This window comes from Cricetulus griseus, chromosome 9 (genome assembly GCF_003668045.3).
Source record: "Cricetulus griseus strain 17A/GY chromosome 9, alternate assembly CriGri-PICRH-1.0, whole genome shotgun sequence".
NCBI lineage: Eukaryota > Metazoa > Chordata > Mammalia > Rodentia > Cricetidae > Cricetulus > Cricetulus griseus.
The window spans coordinates 22,853,045-22,871,606 of NC_048602.1; the positions used below are offsets into that span (position 1 = coordinate 22,853,045).

The 18,562-nt window shown below is 42.9% G+C and overlaps 1 protein-coding gene across 1 annotated transcript; it reads left to right on the forward strand.

The window, feature by feature from the left end:
* Positions 1-2,862: 2,862 nt before the first annotated feature.
* On the forward strand, positions 2,863-8,161 carry LOC100767889 (leukocyte immunoglobulin-like receptor subfamily B member 4). The gene is made up of 9 exons (XM_035449203.1): positions 2,863-2,896; positions 3,033-3,068; positions 3,267-3,551; positions 3,694-3,996; positions 5,035-5,070; positions 5,856-5,975; positions 6,602-6,654; positions 7,852-7,915; positions 8,082-8,161. Exons 1-9 carry the CDS (start codon positions 2,863-2,865, stop codon positions 8,159-8,161), a joined length of 1,011 nt encoding a protein of 336 aa, XP_035305094.1.
* The last annotated feature ends 10,401 nt before the right edge of the window (positions 8,162-18,562 follow it).

Consider the following 18,562-nt stretch of genomic DNA (forward strand, 5'->3'; position numbering starts at 1 on the left):
TTTAGAATCCTTTATTGAGAATTCCCTATTTAGTTCTGTATCACAAATTTTAATTGGATTAATTGGTGTTTTGGAAACTAGCTTCTTGAGTTCTTTGTAAATTTTGGAGATCAGTGGGGTACAGAACACAATAGACATTTCTCAATAGAGAAATCTAGAGTGGGTGAAAGACACATAAGAAAGTGCTCAACAACCTTAGCCATCAGGTAAATGCAAATCAAAACAACTCTGAGATAACATCTTACTCCTGTCAGAATGGCTAAAATCAAAAATACCAATGACAGTTTATGCTGGAGAGGATTCGGAGAAAGAGGAACACTCCTCCACTGCTGGTGGGAGTGCCAACTCATACAGCAACTTTGGAAATCTGTATGGTGTCTCCTCAGGAAAATGGCAATCAGTCTACCCCAAGATCCAGCAATTCCACTCTTAGTCATATAACCAAAAGAAACACATTCATACAACAAGGACATCTGTTCAATGATGTTCATAGCAGCATTATTTGTAATAGCCAGAACCTGGAAGTATCCTAGAAGCCCCTCAACCGAAGAATGGATAGAGAAAATGTGGTACATTTACACAAGGGCGTACTAGTCAGCAGAAAAAAAAATGGAAACTTGAAAATCACAGGAAAATAAATGGAACTAGAAGAAACCATTCCGAGCGAGGTAACCCAATTGCAAAAAGACAAACATGGTATATACTCACTCATATATTGATTTTAGATATAGAGTAAAGGATTACCAACCCACAATCCACACTGCCAGAGAAGCTAGGAAACAAGGAGAACTCTAAGAGAGACATACATGTTCCCCTGGAAAAGGGGAAAGGGACAAGATCTCCAGAGCAAATTGGGAGCATGGGGGAAAGGGAGAGGGAGCTAGGAGAATGAGAAGGGGAGAAGAGGAGGGGTGAGGAGGGCATGAGGGAACCGGAAGTTTGAGTCAGGCAAAGAATACAGGAAAACAAGATAAGAGATACCATAATATAGGGAGACATTTTAGGTTTACAGAGAAGTCAGACACTGGGGATATGTCTGGAGATCTACAAAAATGAGACCAACTAACAATCTAAGCAACAAAGGAGAGGCTACCTTAAATGCCCTCCCCTGATAATGGGATTGATGACTGATTTATATGTCATCCAATAGCTTTCATCCAGCTGGTAGTGGGAGTAGAAGCAGACACCCATAGCTAATCAGTGAACATAACTGAAATCCAGTTGCAGAGAAGAAGGGATGATGAGCAAAGCGGTTCAGACCAGGCTGGTGAAACCCACAGAAACAGCTGACCTGAACAAGGGGGCATTCTTGGTCCCCAGACTGATAGCTGGGAAACCTGCATGGGACTGATCCAGACCCCAGGAATGTGAGTGTCAGTAAGGAGACCTCAGAAATCCATGGGGCGTCCTGTAGTAGGTCAGTACTTATCCCTAGCATGGGGTGGATGTTATGAACCCATTCCACATAGAGGGATAATCCCTAAGCCAAGACACATAGCGGTGGGCCTAGGCCCTATCCCAAAGGATATGACAGACTCTGAAGGCCTCACCCTTCCTGGGGAGCAGAAAGGGCATGTGATAGGTAGGGTTTTAGTTGGGGGGATAGAGAGGGAGGAGGGGCAGGAGGGAACTGGGATTGACATGCAAAACAATGTTGCTTCTAATTCAAAATAAAAAAAATGAAAAAAGTACATGACCACTGTGACCCTTCACTAATGATTGTTGTTTCTTATACATAAAACCAAGCATGTTCTATAGATACAATCTTCAGTGTCTATTCATTGTTCTCTCTGTGTATACGTTTCTAAGGCTGACCACGTGGTCTTTTGCACATTTGTTTTTATTTGATACATTACTTTCAGTGTTCTTTATCCTTTGAGTGGAATATACATTAATATAAATTTATCAATTGCTACACTTGACATTTGCAAGACTTACTTGTAACCCAAAGAGAAAATAAAACTATTCATTCTAACAGAATAAAGAAACTTCTCTTGTTTGACAGTCAGGACAATTCTATGTCCCACTTGTGTTATTTGGGGTTTTCTATAGTAACAGAATTCACAGACTCTTGCTCTGGCTCTCCCTGGGAAGGGGCTCCCAAAGTCCATCTGTGCTCTATAAGAAGCCAAGATGTCTGCATTCTCACTCCCAGGATATGAACTTACTAAGTTTGGTGCCAGGTAGGACTTAGATAAGTACCTTTAAAGAGAATGTAAGCCATGAGGTCTTAAACGATATTAATGTCCTGATGATGCAAACAAGTAGTCCAGAAAGTCAACCTCACAGAAACAAATTAGAAAAGGGAACAGAATTGGAAAATGCTTGCCCTTGGCGACTGTGTACCAGGACATTGTGACAAAGGATGTGAAGACAATTGGAGCTTAGGGTAGAAAGAGAGCAGAGTCTATTCTGAGACCTGCCTGGGGGAATATTAGACTTGTGCCTGGGGAGCCACCTTGAAATTATGACCTGGAATTGTATGATCATAAAAGTGTATTGTCTCGGAACACTGTGCTTTGACCAACATCAGTTTTAGATGTCTGGCATCTGAAATTTTGTCTCCTTGTGAAATAGAATACTGTGACATGTGAATGTTCATTCTCTGGCTTGGAAAACATGGGGGACCTGAGGAAATCTGAGGAATAGAGGAAGAAACATTTTATCTAAAGAGTCTTTAAAGACATGGCATTATTTAACCAGGTCCCTGCACCGAAGAGAAAAAAGGAAGTGATTGTACTGATGTGGCAAACCCATTACCGGAAGGACCAGCCCAGAGACTGAGAACAGACTGTCAGGGGTTCTCCAGAACATAGTCAGACCAACCCAGGAGCACAAGTAAGAACAATAGCGAGACTCACCATGATCCCAGTGTTCATTGTGCTGCTCTTCCTTGGTAAGATATGAAGGGTGAGACACTCAAATTTGTAAGGACCTTACTCCACAACCAGGTCTGATTCCATATGGAGACCCCAGGGAATCCAGCCTGGCTCTCAAATGGGAAAAAATTCTCAGAGGGAATTTTCTTCCAGGTCTGAGTATGGAACACAAGACTGAAGTACTGGCAGGTTAGTGTCTCTACTGATCCCAGGATTGATACTTTATTCTGAAAACCAGATTTCCCTTTTTCTCTCCAGTAGATTAATTTTCACAATTATAATAGAAAAAAATAGGGGCTAATGCTGTGATTCTTGTGAGTGCTCTATTCTCATAGCTGTGATCTCTGGGAAGATTTTACTGGGACTCACCCTTTGATTTCCTTACAGGTTCTCTCCCAAGGCCCATCATCTGGGCTGAGCCAAGCTCCTTGATTTTTCTACATACGCCTGTGACTATTTGGTGTCAGGGATCCTGGAAGGCCCAAGAGTACCTTCTGCATAAGGAGGGAATCATAGATCCTTGGGACAGACAGAACCCTCTGGAAACCAAAAACAAGGCCAAGTTCTACATCCAACACATGTCAGCCCTACATGCTGGGATATATAACTGTTCTTATATGAGCCCTGGTGGAAGATCAGAGCACAGTGACACCTTGCAGCTGGTGGTGATAGGTGAGTGGACACTCAGGAGTCCTACTCCAGGCTCTCCCTTCAAAATGAGGTATACTCTCCAGGGTTTCTATTCCTGAGTCCAAATCTGGTGGACAATGTGTGTAGTTTAGAAAAATTTATTTTACTGACCCTTGTATCCTAGGAGCTTTTGAAAAACCAAGCCTGTCAATCTGGCCCCGCCCTGCTGTGTCCTCAGGAGAGTCCATAACCATGAACTGTAGCTCACCACTGAGATTTGGCATATTCATTCTGATCCAGGATGGAAATAGCAATCTCTCATGGACACTGGATTTAGAGCAGCAGGTCAAGAAACCATTCCAAGCTTATTTTGTTCTGGACTCTGTGACTACCAACCACAATGGAACATTCAGATGCTATGGCTATTTTAGGAATAATCCTCAGGTGTGGTCATCATCAAGTGACCCTGTCGATGTCCTGGTCTCAGGTAAGTACCCCTGTCTTATCCCTTCTTAGTGTATATGGTCACTCATTTATCTTCTTTAAGAAGGGCCCTTGCCTAGAATATGTGTAAGGAAACCCGAAGTAAGGAAACTCTCCTTTCCAAAGACTATCCCCCTCCACAGAGGAGAAACCATCACCATCCCCTGTTGCAAGTGACCCCCATCACTCACTGCAATTTAGCATAGGCAGGGGGGTTAAAATTGGACACATATTTGATGAAGTGATCAGACATTGTCTCTGTACTGGTTAAGTTTCTATTTTTATGATGAAATAAAACCTTATCTAAAGAAACTTGTGTAGGACAAGTTTTATTTCATCTAATAGTTTACAGTTCATCATGAAGAGAATTAGAGGTAAGCACTCAAGGAAGGAACTGAAGCAGAGGCCATACAAGAACACTGCTTACACACTGACTCCCCAGTGTCTTGTTTTGCCTTTTTTTCTTACACCATCAAGGTCCAACTGTCCAGGGTTAGAAGGGTTAGAACCACCCACAGTGGCCTGAGCCCTTCCACATAACTATCAATCAATCAGGAAAATTCCCCAGCAGACTTGCCTACAGGAGAATATGATGGAGGCATATTCTCAATTAAAGTTGCCTCTTCCCTGATGACTCTAGCTTGTATCAGCTTAATAAAATGTGATCGGGGCAGTCTTCAGTGGCATCCACTGTCCTTTACTTCCTTTTGTCTTCATTTCTTGAAATAAAGGGCCCAGTCACATGGCAACAGGTGGTCACCAAAGGCTTGTGGCACAAAGATAACACAGATTTCATCAGGAAGTTTTGTGTTCCCCAGTGACCCAGTTCTCTACTTACATTTAATTATATGGTTTGTTGAGGCTGGGCAGACCTTAGATGTGATCTTGATAGATGCACAAGTATCCAGATGCATAAAATCTTGTCTGCAACAACGTGATAGCTAGGTAGAAGTACTTAAAAGTCCAGTTTGGGGTAGAAACAGACAGGCCGTAGTCAAATGCTGGAAGTTCAAATACTCACCTCTTCATCCATCTCTGGCAGAATCCAAGAACCAGTCCGGAATACACACTGAGAGTGGTAAGTAAGAGTTCTCATGAGATGTGGGTACAGTAATGTGTGAGAATCCTCTGATGGTGATAAACTGAAAGAACTGTACTTGCTTCCCACTTAAATAATCTGTTCCTTACATAGCCAAGGCTTCACTATATCTCTCTACCTAGATGCCATACTCTCCTTAACACCAACTTCTGATCCCCTGGGATCCTGAAATCCCAAATGTGGTTTCTTCCTATTCTCTAGTTCCCTGGATTAATTTATTGAATAATGAAGGGAAATCAAGGTGTTCTTTTAAGATTCAGACTTGAGGAAAATCACCTTCTCTGAGTCTTTCCCTTGATTTCCACAAGTGTAAAGGAAAGTGTTGGCCCAGATCTTCAATTTACTTTCTGTGCTTTCCTTGACTGTGACCTCCTGGATGAGTAGGAGTCTCATCCACCAGATGCCAGTTCTGGAATGACCATGTCCCCTCTGTCATGAGAATGGTGACACAGTACCCAACACTGGAAGAGACTCACAGCTTGGCTGGACATTCAGACTCTTTTTTGTAGAGCACTTCTTTTGTAGTGAAGGCAAGGCTCAAAGTCAGATATTGGGATCCCACCCCATCTCTTTATATTCCTTCTTAATTACCTGTGCCTAGTGGGTCTCTCTGGGCTTTAATTTATTCATCCATTCTATCTGGATAATGGAAATAATTCCATGATGTATGATTGTGAAGATAGAGGCTATGACTGGGTGGGAATAAAATAGGTGTTTGGGTAAATAATATTTTTCCCTCATATGTGATGTCAATTGCACCTAAGGACTGGGAAGGTACCAGAAAGTTCTGATTGGAGTCTTGGTGACACTTCTCCTCATTTTCTTCCTCGTGCTTCTTCTCCTCCTCTTCTGTTATCTGTGTAAAAGCAAGGAGAAGAATACAGGTAAGTCGGATGAGATTGACTTGGGCGTATGGATATGGTGGGTAGAGAAAACATGTAGTCTCCAGATCTGTGCAAATTTCAAATATTTGGAAAGAGCTTTTCTTCTCCCACATTATTTGTATCCTTATAGCATATGTTTTACCATTCCCTTTATTTATTCATCTGAAAGTTTCTATTGGTGGGGCCTTCTCTTTCTCCTAGCTGATACTTTTTCATTTCATGCAGCCCAAGGGGAGACCAAGTTGCATCTTCTTGCAGGGGATCCAGAGCCATCACCCAGCGACAGACTCCCTCAGAAGAGGTAACTCCTGCCCAGAGACCCAGACTCCCACCTGTCTCATATTTCACTGCTGTCTGATAATCTATGTCTCCACAGATCCAACCCAGATGCTGCCATCAAGGAAGAAAACATGTGTGAGACAAAGAGATTCCTGGGTATGGAGATACTCTAGATCTCAGAATACAGGGCTGATGGGAGGGGCTGTGGTTAGCACTCCGAGGGACCTAGAGGCTTGACCACACTCCCTGCTTCTCTGACTCCTTGTGGGACAAGGGCATGGGTCTGGAAGACTGAGAGATCCCAGAATCTCTGGCCAAGGGATGACTCCTTTGTTCTAACACAACAGATACTTCTGTGAAGGACACACACCCTGAGGAGAGTCTAGAGCTGGACAGTTGGGTAAGACTGCTGCCCCATTCATAGTGATAAGAACTTATGGCCCAATTTGATCCGGCACTCCTTCTTCCTGCCAGCAACAGCCACAGCTGATCCATCCATTCAGAAAAAAAAGTGCCTCTATGAACTATGATCTCTCCTTCTTGGTCTAACTAGGACTTCGTGACCTTTGTCTTCTGTCTCTTTTTTTTTTTTTTGATTTGTGTCAACTGTCTGTTGACAGATGTACCCAAAGTCTCAGAAGAACACATGAGTCATTGAGCCCTCATCCCCCAAGTTCCCCATATACTCACTCACCCTGTCATCCACAGAGAGCTTCTTCTTTTTTGAGCTTGAGAACAATTTTATTAGCACTTAAGACAAAAAAAACCAGCACAGGAAGCATGAAAATCCCAGCCACTCCCTGGAGGATAAAGACAAACATGGAGAAGACAAATGGGGAAAAGCCATGCTTGAGTAGAGCCAGGATGAAAATCACCTAGGTGATTGCAGGCAGCCACAAGCCAGGAGGGAAAGCTTTAGAGAAAGAGTCTGGAATCCCAAAGTGTTGGGGAAAGCATGCATAGAACTGATACACAAAGAAATAATGGAAATGTTATGTAGCAACTCAACAGTAGGTACATTTACAAAACGTGTGGCTTATAGCAATGTAAGCCACTGCAAGGAGAATCTTTTGTTCTGGATTTCCATAATGGCTGCAAACTCATCAAGGGGGCAGAGCTCCTCATCTACTCTAAGCTCACCTCGAGGCTGAGAAATTAGATGTGTAAGTGTAGAATGTTCATGGTGTGGTGAAAAGGGGAAAAGGGAGCAGAGAAGATCGATATGGTGTGTGAGGCACACAGGACAAGTGTGGATCACAAGGGAAGACTCTGACTAGGTGTATTCTGAGGAGAATGCTGAAGAGGTCTACCCAGACATCCAAAAACCAGCACAAACAGGCAGAGCATACAGCAGATGAGAAGGTCTTCACAGAGGAAGATGCACACATAGCTGGATCTGAGCAAACAGGAAACAGTGTGAGGATAAAAGGCCAGAACTATTGGAAGGACACTTACAGACTCCCCAAAGACTCAGAACACCCCCTGGAGACCCCATTATTCATGATATGTGACTAAAATTTCTCAAGATCTCTGTCTGACAGAGTTCCAGGATGGAACCAGGAGACGCTTTGTCCATCTCTTCATCTCCTTGCTGCAGAATCCACCTGATGAAGACCCCCAGAGAATCGTGTATGCCCAGGTGAAACCCTCCAGGATTCAGAAGACGGGGCTTTCCTCTCCCTCCCCACTATCAGGGAAAGTACTGGACATGAAGAACAACCAATCAGAAGATAACAAAGAGATACACTCTCAGGTGGGTCCTGTTCATCCAAGCCCCTTAAGTTGCTAATGCCAAGCACAAACCTTCCTCAAACTCTGTCACACTGCAGGAAACTACATCCAAGGAACCCCAGGAGGTGACTTATGCCCAGTTATCCAGCAAGACACTGAAACAGGACAACAGCTGAGACCAGTAAACAGCCATCACAAGAAGAAGGCCCCGACCTGACATCCTATGGACAAAAGTTAGGAGACATCTGAGATAATATTTGTCCCTAATGCACTCTAATGAGTGCCAGCCATCATGCATACCTCGGGAGACTCTCAGAACTTTGGGGACCCTCTTGATTCCTTGGTCAGAGATAACTAATGTCCTTACATTTTGTACATAAAGCCAAATCCTCCTCAATAACAATGAAATGAGAAAAAAATCAAGTGAGAAAATGTGACTTGAATGACATTGTGTCCATGACACATTGATTTTGAAACAAGAACTTTCAGAATCATGAATAAATGTGTAAGCAAAGAAAATGTCTTCAAAAATCAATAGTCTCGTCTATTATGATGAAGAGAAAGAGTGTTAAAAACAAGCTATCCCAAGTGGAGGCATGGATGGGGAAATGGTGATATAAGAGAAGCCAGTGACCCTGAAAGATGGCCAGTCATCCTAGTTAATCATGAATAGAAGGCCTTATCTATCATTTTGAAACCCTCAGGTTCATTCCTAGCAGATAAAAAGACAGAGAGAAATGGAAAGACAGAGAGAGGGGGTAGGGAGAAAGTTTGTGGTGCTTCTCCTATACTCCTAAACACGTGGTCTTCAACTGAAGTGTGGCCAACTTACCAGGAGTCGCAACCGTAAAGAAAATGGACTTTTCCTCTCCCCAGAGTTATCTAGCCAACAGGTTCTCCGTTAGGGATGGACTTCATATCCACCTCCCTCTCAGTGCAGGGATTTGGTCTGTTTGAGCTTTGCAGGACTTATGCATGTTGTCATAACCACTGTGAGTTCAAAACTGCAGCTGCCCTGCAATGTCTGGAAAACACTATGTTCTTGTAGCCATCCAGTCTTTGACACTTTATTATGTGTATTTTAATTAGTTTATGTTTAACATTCTAATCTCACTTCCCCCTACCTCCTCTCCTCCTATTCTCCCCCACACTGCCTCTCATCTGCTCCTCAGACAGGGTAAGGCCTCCCCTAGGAAGTCTACTAAGTCTGTCCCATCATCTCAGTGAAGCAGGACAAAGGCACCTTACCCCACCCCAACCACCCCTGTGTCTAGGCTGAGCAAGGTATCTGTCCATATAGAATGGGCTCCACTAAGTCAGCTCATGCATTAGAGTTAGATCCTGGACCCACTGCCAGTGCCCTCATATATTGTCCCAGCTGAACCAGTCTGACTCTTACAACTTTCTGACTCATCTTCTGCAATGATCCCTGAGCAATGGGCTGAGGGGGTGTGACTTTTATGCCCCTAGCAGCTATCAACTGCCAACAGATCCTTGGCTAGCTGTGAGGCCCCGTGAGCTTTATTCCCTCCATGCTGGAGTCCTGATTGGTTTGACCTTGTGTAGGTCTTATGCCAGTGACTCACAGCTACTGTGAGTTAAGAGATGAAATGTTCCCGTTACATACAAATGACACTATTTTACATCACAGAAACATTGGCAGTCCTGTAGCTCTTACAGTCACCCTCTGAGGAGGGACTTTCGATAGAGATTTAGGAGACTCCCCAGTCACTTATTCTCCGAAATTTGGCCAGTTGTGTGTCTCTTTATTCCACACCATATGTGGCAAAAAGAAAGTTTGATAAGGAATGAGAATTGCACTCTTCTAAGGATGTAGAATGAGTATTTAGAAAGCAGATTAATATTATGTCCTTTTAGGTACCTTACTTCAATCATATTGTAGAAAATTTTTTAACTGAGGTGAAGTCTACAGTGAAATACTACAGAAATGTATACAAGCCTCTGGTGAGATAAGACTTAAACTGAATCTGGAGTACACAGAGCAGCATATGTTGAGGCCCAATGTTAAGAGTGAGCTTCTGGAGAAATATGAGCAAGAGTGGACAAAAGGCAAAATAAGGTAATTGGCTGTGAATAAAATCAAAATACATATACATATAAGAAAATGTCATGAGACCTATTATTTTATGTAAGGTCATTGAATATTGATAATATATATTAACAAAAAGAGTGAGCCTTTCGTTTATTTGAAATTGTGAGATCCTCAACATAGATACATCGTCAAGTAAGTCTAGAATCTTCAAGTACAGTTAGTTAGCCATCAGAGTATTGGAACTTCTTGTACCTACTGTAAAGGAACCTTGGACCCATACTGACCAGAAGAGGAAGAAACTCTACCTGCACCCACCAGAAAAAGGGGTGAGAAGAAGATAATAGAAAAACACATTCAACAACAGAAAAACCCATATGATTCTAGGGACTCTACACCAGCGAGACCCGAACATCCCAACACAGATGAAGCAGGAGAGAATTACCACAAAAACAACTTCATGAAAATGATAGAGGCCCACAAAATAGATATGAAAAAATCGCTTAAAGAAATGGAAGTAGAAACAAACCAAAAAATTCAAGAAATCAACAAATCTCTTAAAGAAAGCCAAGAAAAAACAATCAAACACATGAAGGAAATAATCCAAGACCTGAAAACCAAAATAGAAACAATGAAGCAAACACAAACTGAAGAAATGCTAGAAATAGAAAAGCTGAGTAAACAATCAGGAAATACAGATGTAAGCATAACCAACAGAATACAAGAGATGGAAGAGAGAATCTCGGGAGTTGAAGATAAGCTAGGAGAAATAGATTCATGGACCAAAGAAAATATTTTTATTTAAATTAGAAACAAGCTTCTTTTACATGTCAATCTCAGTTACCTCTCCTGCCCCGTATTGACCTCCCTATCCCAACCTCTTTTGAGGATTCCCCCATGGAAAGCCTAAACTCCCCAGGGAGCAGAAAGGGGATGGTATGGGGGATGAGTTGGGGGTATGGAAGGAAGGGAGGAAGAAGGAACTGAGATTGATATGTAAAACAAGATTGTTTCTAATTTAAATTAAAAAATAAAATAAACCCTAACTGTATAAGTGTTTTGTTTCTTGTCAATTGCCAATATATAATTTTTCTTATTTGAAATAGATAAATAATAGAATCTGAAATAATTGAAGCAACACATTGCCTTCAAAAATTCATTGATAACTAGTACTATTAGTTCAATGCTTCTAGCTAGGCTAGAGAGTACAGGGTTTAAGGTTCATTCATTAAAAAAAGAGACTAAAATCTGAGACCCACTACACATTGGTTTGAGGATAAACCTTCTTTATCATCTGAAATATAAATATATGGATTCTTGATCTTTTCTAACACTCTACCCAAGAGCAACTGAATGCTAAGTATTTCAAGAAAAAAATTGTTCCTTTTTCTTATGTAGTAGCAGATGAAGAAATCCTGTGGTCAGGAACCCATACCTCACACACCCTGTGGGGCTTACTCTCTCACAAGTATCCGTTGTGAAAGCACAGGGACAGGAAGCTAAAGGGGCTGAGGCTATAACAGCCTTGTGTCCACACAGGACACCACCTTCCTGTGTGTTGGTGAGTCCTGAAATGAAAGCGGGTTAGTAAAGAAGACAGGACTCCCACCAGAGCTAGACCAGCTCTTAACATGAAGACTAGGTGATTTTAGTGGCAGTCAATTATAGTCTAATATCTTGGCTAGGCAGGGAGTGAAGGGTGGCCACAACTTCTAGAAGAAAGAGGAACAGAGTGAAAAATATAATGATTCCCCCTTCATCCATGTGCACGGATCCTCCCCCTTTCACTTCTTCAGGTCCTTTTTTCATAACAATTTTCTGTGAATTGAGCCATTCTTGACCCAAAGTGGGAGGTAGAGAGGCAAGGGATACCCAAGAGGGAAAACAAACTTCACATGTCCTAGAAAGCTGAAAATGACAAGATGCTATCACCCTTTCCCAGAACTGTAGGAACAGTAAGCAACTGGGTTCCCTGGGCTCCAAGAGATTTCTCAGACCTGTTGAGGTACCTGAAAATTATTCAGTTAGCTCCAGGATTTCTGGTTTGAGAATAAGCACCCATGTTGAGCAGTGCTTTCAGTAAATGCTTTTGAGTCATCCCTTGCTTGTACAATAAACTCCTTACCCATACAACTGCTAATAACTTTGATTATATTAACTCATTGTTTCACAAAGTTGGATTTTAATACAATCATCCCCTGGTCTGTCGTGGATTTCCTTTCTAGGGTGAGCAGATTTGTATGTGTTGTACCTTACCAAGAAAAGTCTCACTATAGGCTCATTTTCAAATGGTGGGTGTGAAAGACTGTAAATGCTCCTCAACTACCTCATATACATGCTATATCTTTCTATGCTAAGATATGTTGCTTGAAATTTTCAGTAAGTAGTTAATAATGAACTATATTTGGTCATTAAAAATTGAAAGGGACAAAATCTCCTGAGCAAATTGGGAGCACTGTAGGAGGTGGGAGGGAGCTAGGAAAATGAGAAGGGAAGACGAGGAGGAATGCAGAGGACTTGAGGGAGCAGAAAGGTTGAGTCAGGGGAAGAATAGAAGATAACAAGAATGGAGATACCATAATAGAAGGAGACATTTTAGGTTTAAAGAGAAGTCAGGCACTCGGGAAATGTCTGGAGATCTACAAAGATGACATCAGCTAACAATCTAAGCAACAGAGGAGAGGCTACCTTAAATGCCCTCTCCTGATAATGAGATTGATGACTGACTTATATGCCACCCAATAGCCCGAATCCAGCAGCTGGTGGAAGTAGAAGCAGACACCCATAACTAAACACTGAACTGAACTGGAACCCAGATGTAGAGAAGGATGAGTGAAGAGCAAAGGGGTCCAGACCAGTCTGGTGAAACCCACAGAAACAACTGACCTGACCATTGGGGAACTCTTGCTCCCCAGACTGATAGCTGGGAAACCAGCATGGGACTGATCCAGACCCCAGGAATGTGGGTGTCAGTGAGGAAACCTCGAAAATCTACGGGCCCTCCTGTAGTAGTTCAGTACTTATCCCTAGCATAGGTGTGAATTTTGGGAGTCCATTCCACACAGAAGTATACTTCCTGAGCCAAGACACACAGGAGTGGACCTAGGCCCTATACCAAAGTATATGATAGACTCTGATTACCCCCTATGGAAGGTCTCACCCTCCCTGGGGAGCAAAAAGGATATGTGATAGGTAGGGTTTTAGTTGGGGGGCGTGGTAGAAGAGGAGGGCAGGGAGAGGGAACTGGGGAACATGTAAAACAATCTTGTTTCTAATTCAAAAAAAGAATTAGAAGGAGCCTGATACAAATAGAATTCTACTCTCATGATTTGAATGAAGACATCCCACCCCCGTGCGTGTACAGAAGTGTGTATAGATGCAGGTACATCTGTGTACATGCACAAAAAAACGTAATCTAAAAAGAAATTACATCAGATAAATTTACGGTAATATTCATGTGAATGAAATGGCAGATGGGATTTGATGCCACCAAGAAAGTGGAAAAGTAATACTATTAATTCACACCCACAAACTCTAGAAGTATAAAATTATATGGATGAAAATTACATTTTGAAAGGTCACTTAATGTACCTTCTCCACTATTGCTTATGCCCTTCTGTCCCGCGCTATGTTCTCGCCGGCAAGAATCACACAGGACACTCGGATCCTTCTGCAGGAAAGCTTTAATGCATCTTGGGAGAGGAGAGCATAAGCTTACCAGAGCGGAGACCCCGAGCCAAGAATCCCATCCCCTAATAAAGGCTGGCAGCGGCCGCCTGGGACGTGTCACCCTATGAATGGCTTCAGCTCCTCAGGCCATATGAGCCACGGGATAGGCAGAGATCAAAGAAATGGAAATTACCCAGCGCCTGCGAAATAATTTACATTCAGTGCCTGCAGGCACCATCATTGTAATGGAGAATGCAGGGACGGCTCCCTACACCCTTCCCATATAATGAGACTGGTGAAGACTTAAAATGCCATCATAGAGCTTTTATCCAGTAGCTTATGGAAGCAGAAGCAGAAGCAGAAGCAGATATTCACAGCTAAGCACTGAACTGAACTCCTGTTATAGAGAAGGAGAAGTGATGAACAACAGGGTCAAGACTGTGTTGGGGAAACTCCCAGAAACAGCTGACCTGAGCAAGTGGGAGCTCATGGATACCAGTCTGACAATTGGGGAAACTGCATAAGACTGAACCAGGCTCCCTGAATGTGGGTAACAGGTGGGGGGACTTGGGCAGTCTGTGGGGCCTCTGGCAATGGAACTAGTATTTATCCCTAGTGCATGAACTGGTTATTTTGGAGCCCATTCCCTATGGAAGAATACCTTGCTCAGCCTAGATACAGCTGAGGCCCTCCTCCATATGATGTGATAGACTTTGATGATTCCCCAGGGAAGGCATCACCCTCTCTGAGGAGTACATAGTGGGTGGGATAGGGAGATGGTGGAGGTAAAGGGAGGGTGAGAAGAGGGAACTGTGAATGGTATTTAAAAATAAGATTGCTTTTTATTTGAATAAACTAAAAAGAAAAATATATAAAAATGAAAATTACATTGTGAATATTCTCTTATTTGTCAACTTAAATAAAAGAAATGATTAAGACAAAGAGACTAAAATAAATAATGTATATAAGAAAGATGTGTGAGAAAGTTACAAACAGATATTTGAAACTTAGAGTAAAGAATAACAAATACATAGATGTTTGACTGACAGACAGATCGACAGAATGAAGATGGTAGAACAATGATGATCAACTGATAGTATCTCTACAGTAAGGTAAAGAGAGAGATAATAGACAGACAGATGACAGATCAGTAGATATACAGATAATAAATGATAGGTAGATTACAACATACTCATAGATGGCAGTGATATACTTAGTAGACAACCCAAATGTTTGGGGCACAATAAAGGCAGTTCAAGGAGGCAGGATCATACCACTAAGTACCTAAATAAAAATGCTTTATAGATAATATTCAGTGTAATGGAAACTCCCAGAAATCTACAATGGGGACCCTAACTAAGGTTCCAAGTAATGGCAAATACAGAACCCTCATCAGCCATCTGCTGTAACCAGGCAAAGCTTCCAGAGGAAGGACTGAGATACCAACCCAGACACAAAATCCTTGACATACAATTTTTCCTGCCTGAAAGATATGCTAGGATAAAGGTGGTACAGAAACAATAACTGGTCCAAATAGAGAACCATGCCACCAGTGAGCTGCCTAGAGGGCCAGGAACAAGGGGCTGGATAGTCCAGAGACCTAGGATAAAGCCAAAAGTGACCATCAAAAAAGTGAACAGTCTCCTCACTGACACCCACACTCAAGGGGTCTGGATCAGACAATGCTGGTTTCCCAGTTATCAGTCTGGGGACCAAGAACTCCCCATTGTTCAGGTCAGGTGTTTCTGTGGGTTTCACCAGCCTGGTCTGGACCCCTTTGCTCATCACTTGTCCTTCTTTGCAACTGGATTTCAGTTCAGTTCAGTGAATAGTTGTGGGTGTCTGCTTCTACTTTCACCAGCTGCTGGGTGAAGGCTCTACAATGGCATAAAGTCAGTCATCAATCTCATTATCAGGGGAGGACATTTAAGGTAGCCTCTCCTCTGTTGCTTGGATTGTTAATTGGCATCATCTTTGCAACTCTCCAGACATTTCTCTAGAGCCTGATTTCTCTTTAAACCTACAATGGCTCCCTCTATTATATTATCTCTTATCTTTCTCTCTTCTATTCTTCCCCCAACTCAACCTTCCTGCCCCATCATGGCCCCTCGTAGTGGATCAGTACTTGTCTCTAACATAGGAATTGACTCTGGTAGCCCATCCCACATGGAGGGATACTCCCTGAGCCTAGACACAAGGGATGGGCCTAGGCCCTAAACCAAAGGATACAACAGACTCTGAATATCCTCTATGGAAGGCCTCACCCTCCCTGGGGAGCAGAAAGGGTATGGGATAGGAAGGGTGTTAGTTGGGAGGACAGGGGAGGAGGGGAGGGAAAGGGACCTGGAATTACATGTAAAATAATCTTCTAATTAAAATAAAAAAATTAAAAAGTAAATGGAATGATTACTATTGACACTCTGCTATACTTGCAGACTAAAATCTACCACAATTGTTATCAGAGAGGGTTCACAGATTCACATTAGGTGGAGCTCTTGGAATTCCAGGGAAAACAGGGCAGAAAAGTTGTAGGAGCCAGAGAACTCAAAGACACCACGAGAAAATGGCTCACAGATTTAAGTAAACAGGGCTCATAGGGCCTCACAGAGACTGAACTGACAATTAGGGGGCCTATGGGAGTCTTACCCAAGTCCTCTGTATATATGTTGTATAGATGGTGTTCTTGTGGGACTCCTAACAGTGGAAGCAGAGGCTGTCTCTGACTCTTCTGAATGTTTTGGGGGTCCTTTTACACCTGTTGGGTTGCTTTGTCCAGCCCTGGAAAGAGGGGATGTGCCTAGTCTTATTGCGACTTCATATGCAATGTTTGGTTGTTATCCTTACTAGGTCTGCCCTCTTCTGAAGGGAAATGGAGGATGAGTATATCTGTGGGAGAGGGAAGGGCAGGGGGGGACTAGGGGGATAAAAGGCAGGAGAAACAGTGATCACGATGTAATATTTGAGAGAAGAATGTTGGGAGCCAAATCTCAGGGTTTGGCATGAGATCCTAGGCCATGCTTGGCAGGCCACATAGTTACCTTTACATAGCAGCTCCTTAGAACATCAGCTCAAGAAAAGAAACAACCTGACCCAGTCCTCCACACACAGGCTCAGTCACCTAGGCAACCCTCCCTGGACCTCTTACTCATGAACTCTTTACCCTGCCAATCACCCTCTTTGTGGCTTCCTAATATATCCTGCCTATACCAACAACTGGTATTCAAACAACCCATTCTTCCCCTCCCCATATCCTGACTATATAAGCTAGCCAGAGAAAAGTAAAGTTTGCCACTTGATCAGAATCCTGCCTTGTGGTCGTTCTTTCTGCGTCTCTTGTCCCCATTCCCTATCCCTGACTCTCTTGCCCCAGGTTGATGTCCTGCAGGTCAGGACAGAAGAACACATTTTTTAAAAGATTCCACTGTGGGGGAGCACAGGTCATGTCCCGGCAGGAGGAAAAGGGCCCAAGAAGACGACTGGAGTAGCCCAAAGCTGATAACTGACCAATGCCAATACAAGATGGCGCTGAGAGGAGGCTAAGGAGGTGAGGCTTCAGGTGTTTACCAACAAAAGCAATTGGCTGCCCAAGTCCCACTGGATGAGGTCGTTACACTCACAGACCTTGCCCGAGAGGGGATAGGACCCCATATACATCACTGGGATACCTTTAAAATTCTTGGGTAATACTTTTCCCACCCTGCAGTTGTTTACTTTAAAAAGGCTTCACTGTTCAGCAATAAACGAATTCTCACTTTGACCTGACTCCAAGTTTCGGGGAGGCTGTGGGATGGGCAGACAGCGCACTCCACCCTCTCTGACTTTGACCCAGGGAACCTCCAGAGACCCCCGGCCCTCCATCATTCAAACAAAGTGGCAGCCTAAAGGATGGGAAAATATTTTCCCTACTCCACATCTGATAAAAGACATAAATCCAATATATGTAAAGAACCCAAAAACCTATATATCAAGATAGCAAATATCCCTATTTTAAAATGGGGTACAGATATAAATAGAATTCTCAAAAGAGGAAACTCAAATAGCTAAAAAAAAAGGGGGGGGAAGAAAGAGAGAGAGACAGAGAGAGACAGAGAGAGAGAGAGAGAGAGAGAGAGAGAGAGAGAGAGAGAGACTGACTCAGAGTAAACGGCATGCATGACATGAGTGGAAGAAAAAAACTGCAAAATTCAGGAGTCAAAATAGAAGATTAGAAAGTAGAGATGGAGAAATATTAGCAGATGTTGTGTATGTCAAAACAGACCGAGGGCGGCAGCTGATAGACCACACTTGAGCAGCACACACTAAGAGGAACAAGAGAGGGACGGTCACAGTAGTTCGTTCTCAAGGGAGGCAACCACATTCATGGAGCATTCAGTCCTTTAAAAAGAGAGACTAGCGAAGGTATGTCAAGAAAAGACCTCAGAAAACGAGTAACTTAGAATAAAGTCAGGTTCTGGATTTTAAATATGCCCGAGATGAGGGAGTTACGTCATGCATTAGGAAACTGACCTCTGGAAAGGGGAGGAGCTGAACAGAGGGATGGTGAAAGAGGGGAAAGCATATGAGAAAAAAGAGGAAGTGAGGGCGAGGGAAATGACTAACGACAAGGGAGAAGCGAGAAGGGAAGAGAAGCAGAATGAACTGTATGAGGATGTCACGATGTATTCCGTTGTTTTCTGTGCTACTTAAAACAAATATGGGAGACCATCCCTTGCCTAAACAGAAGGGGAAGAGGAGTGGACTGTGGGTGGGAACAGAGGGCATAGAGAGAGAGACTGGAAGGGGAGGAGACAGGGGAAACTTGTTGGGTTGTAAAATAAATAAATAAATTTTTAAGAGAGCAACAAGACCGAAAATGAAA

Bases quoted from the DNA above. Each gene is read 5' to 3' on its own strand.
- LOC100767889 (XM_035449203.1), top strand. From the start codon at position 2,863: ATGATCCCAGTGTTCATTGTGCTGCTCTTCCTTG. The intron at 3,069-3,266 runs GTTAGTGTCTCT...ATTTCCTTACAG, and splicing joins CAAGACTGAAGTACTGGCAG to GTTCTCTCCCAAGGCCCATC. The intron at 7,916-8,081 runs AGACGGGGCTTT...CTGTCACACTGC, and splicing joins GAAACCCTCCAGGATTCAGA to AGGAAACTACATCCAAGGAA.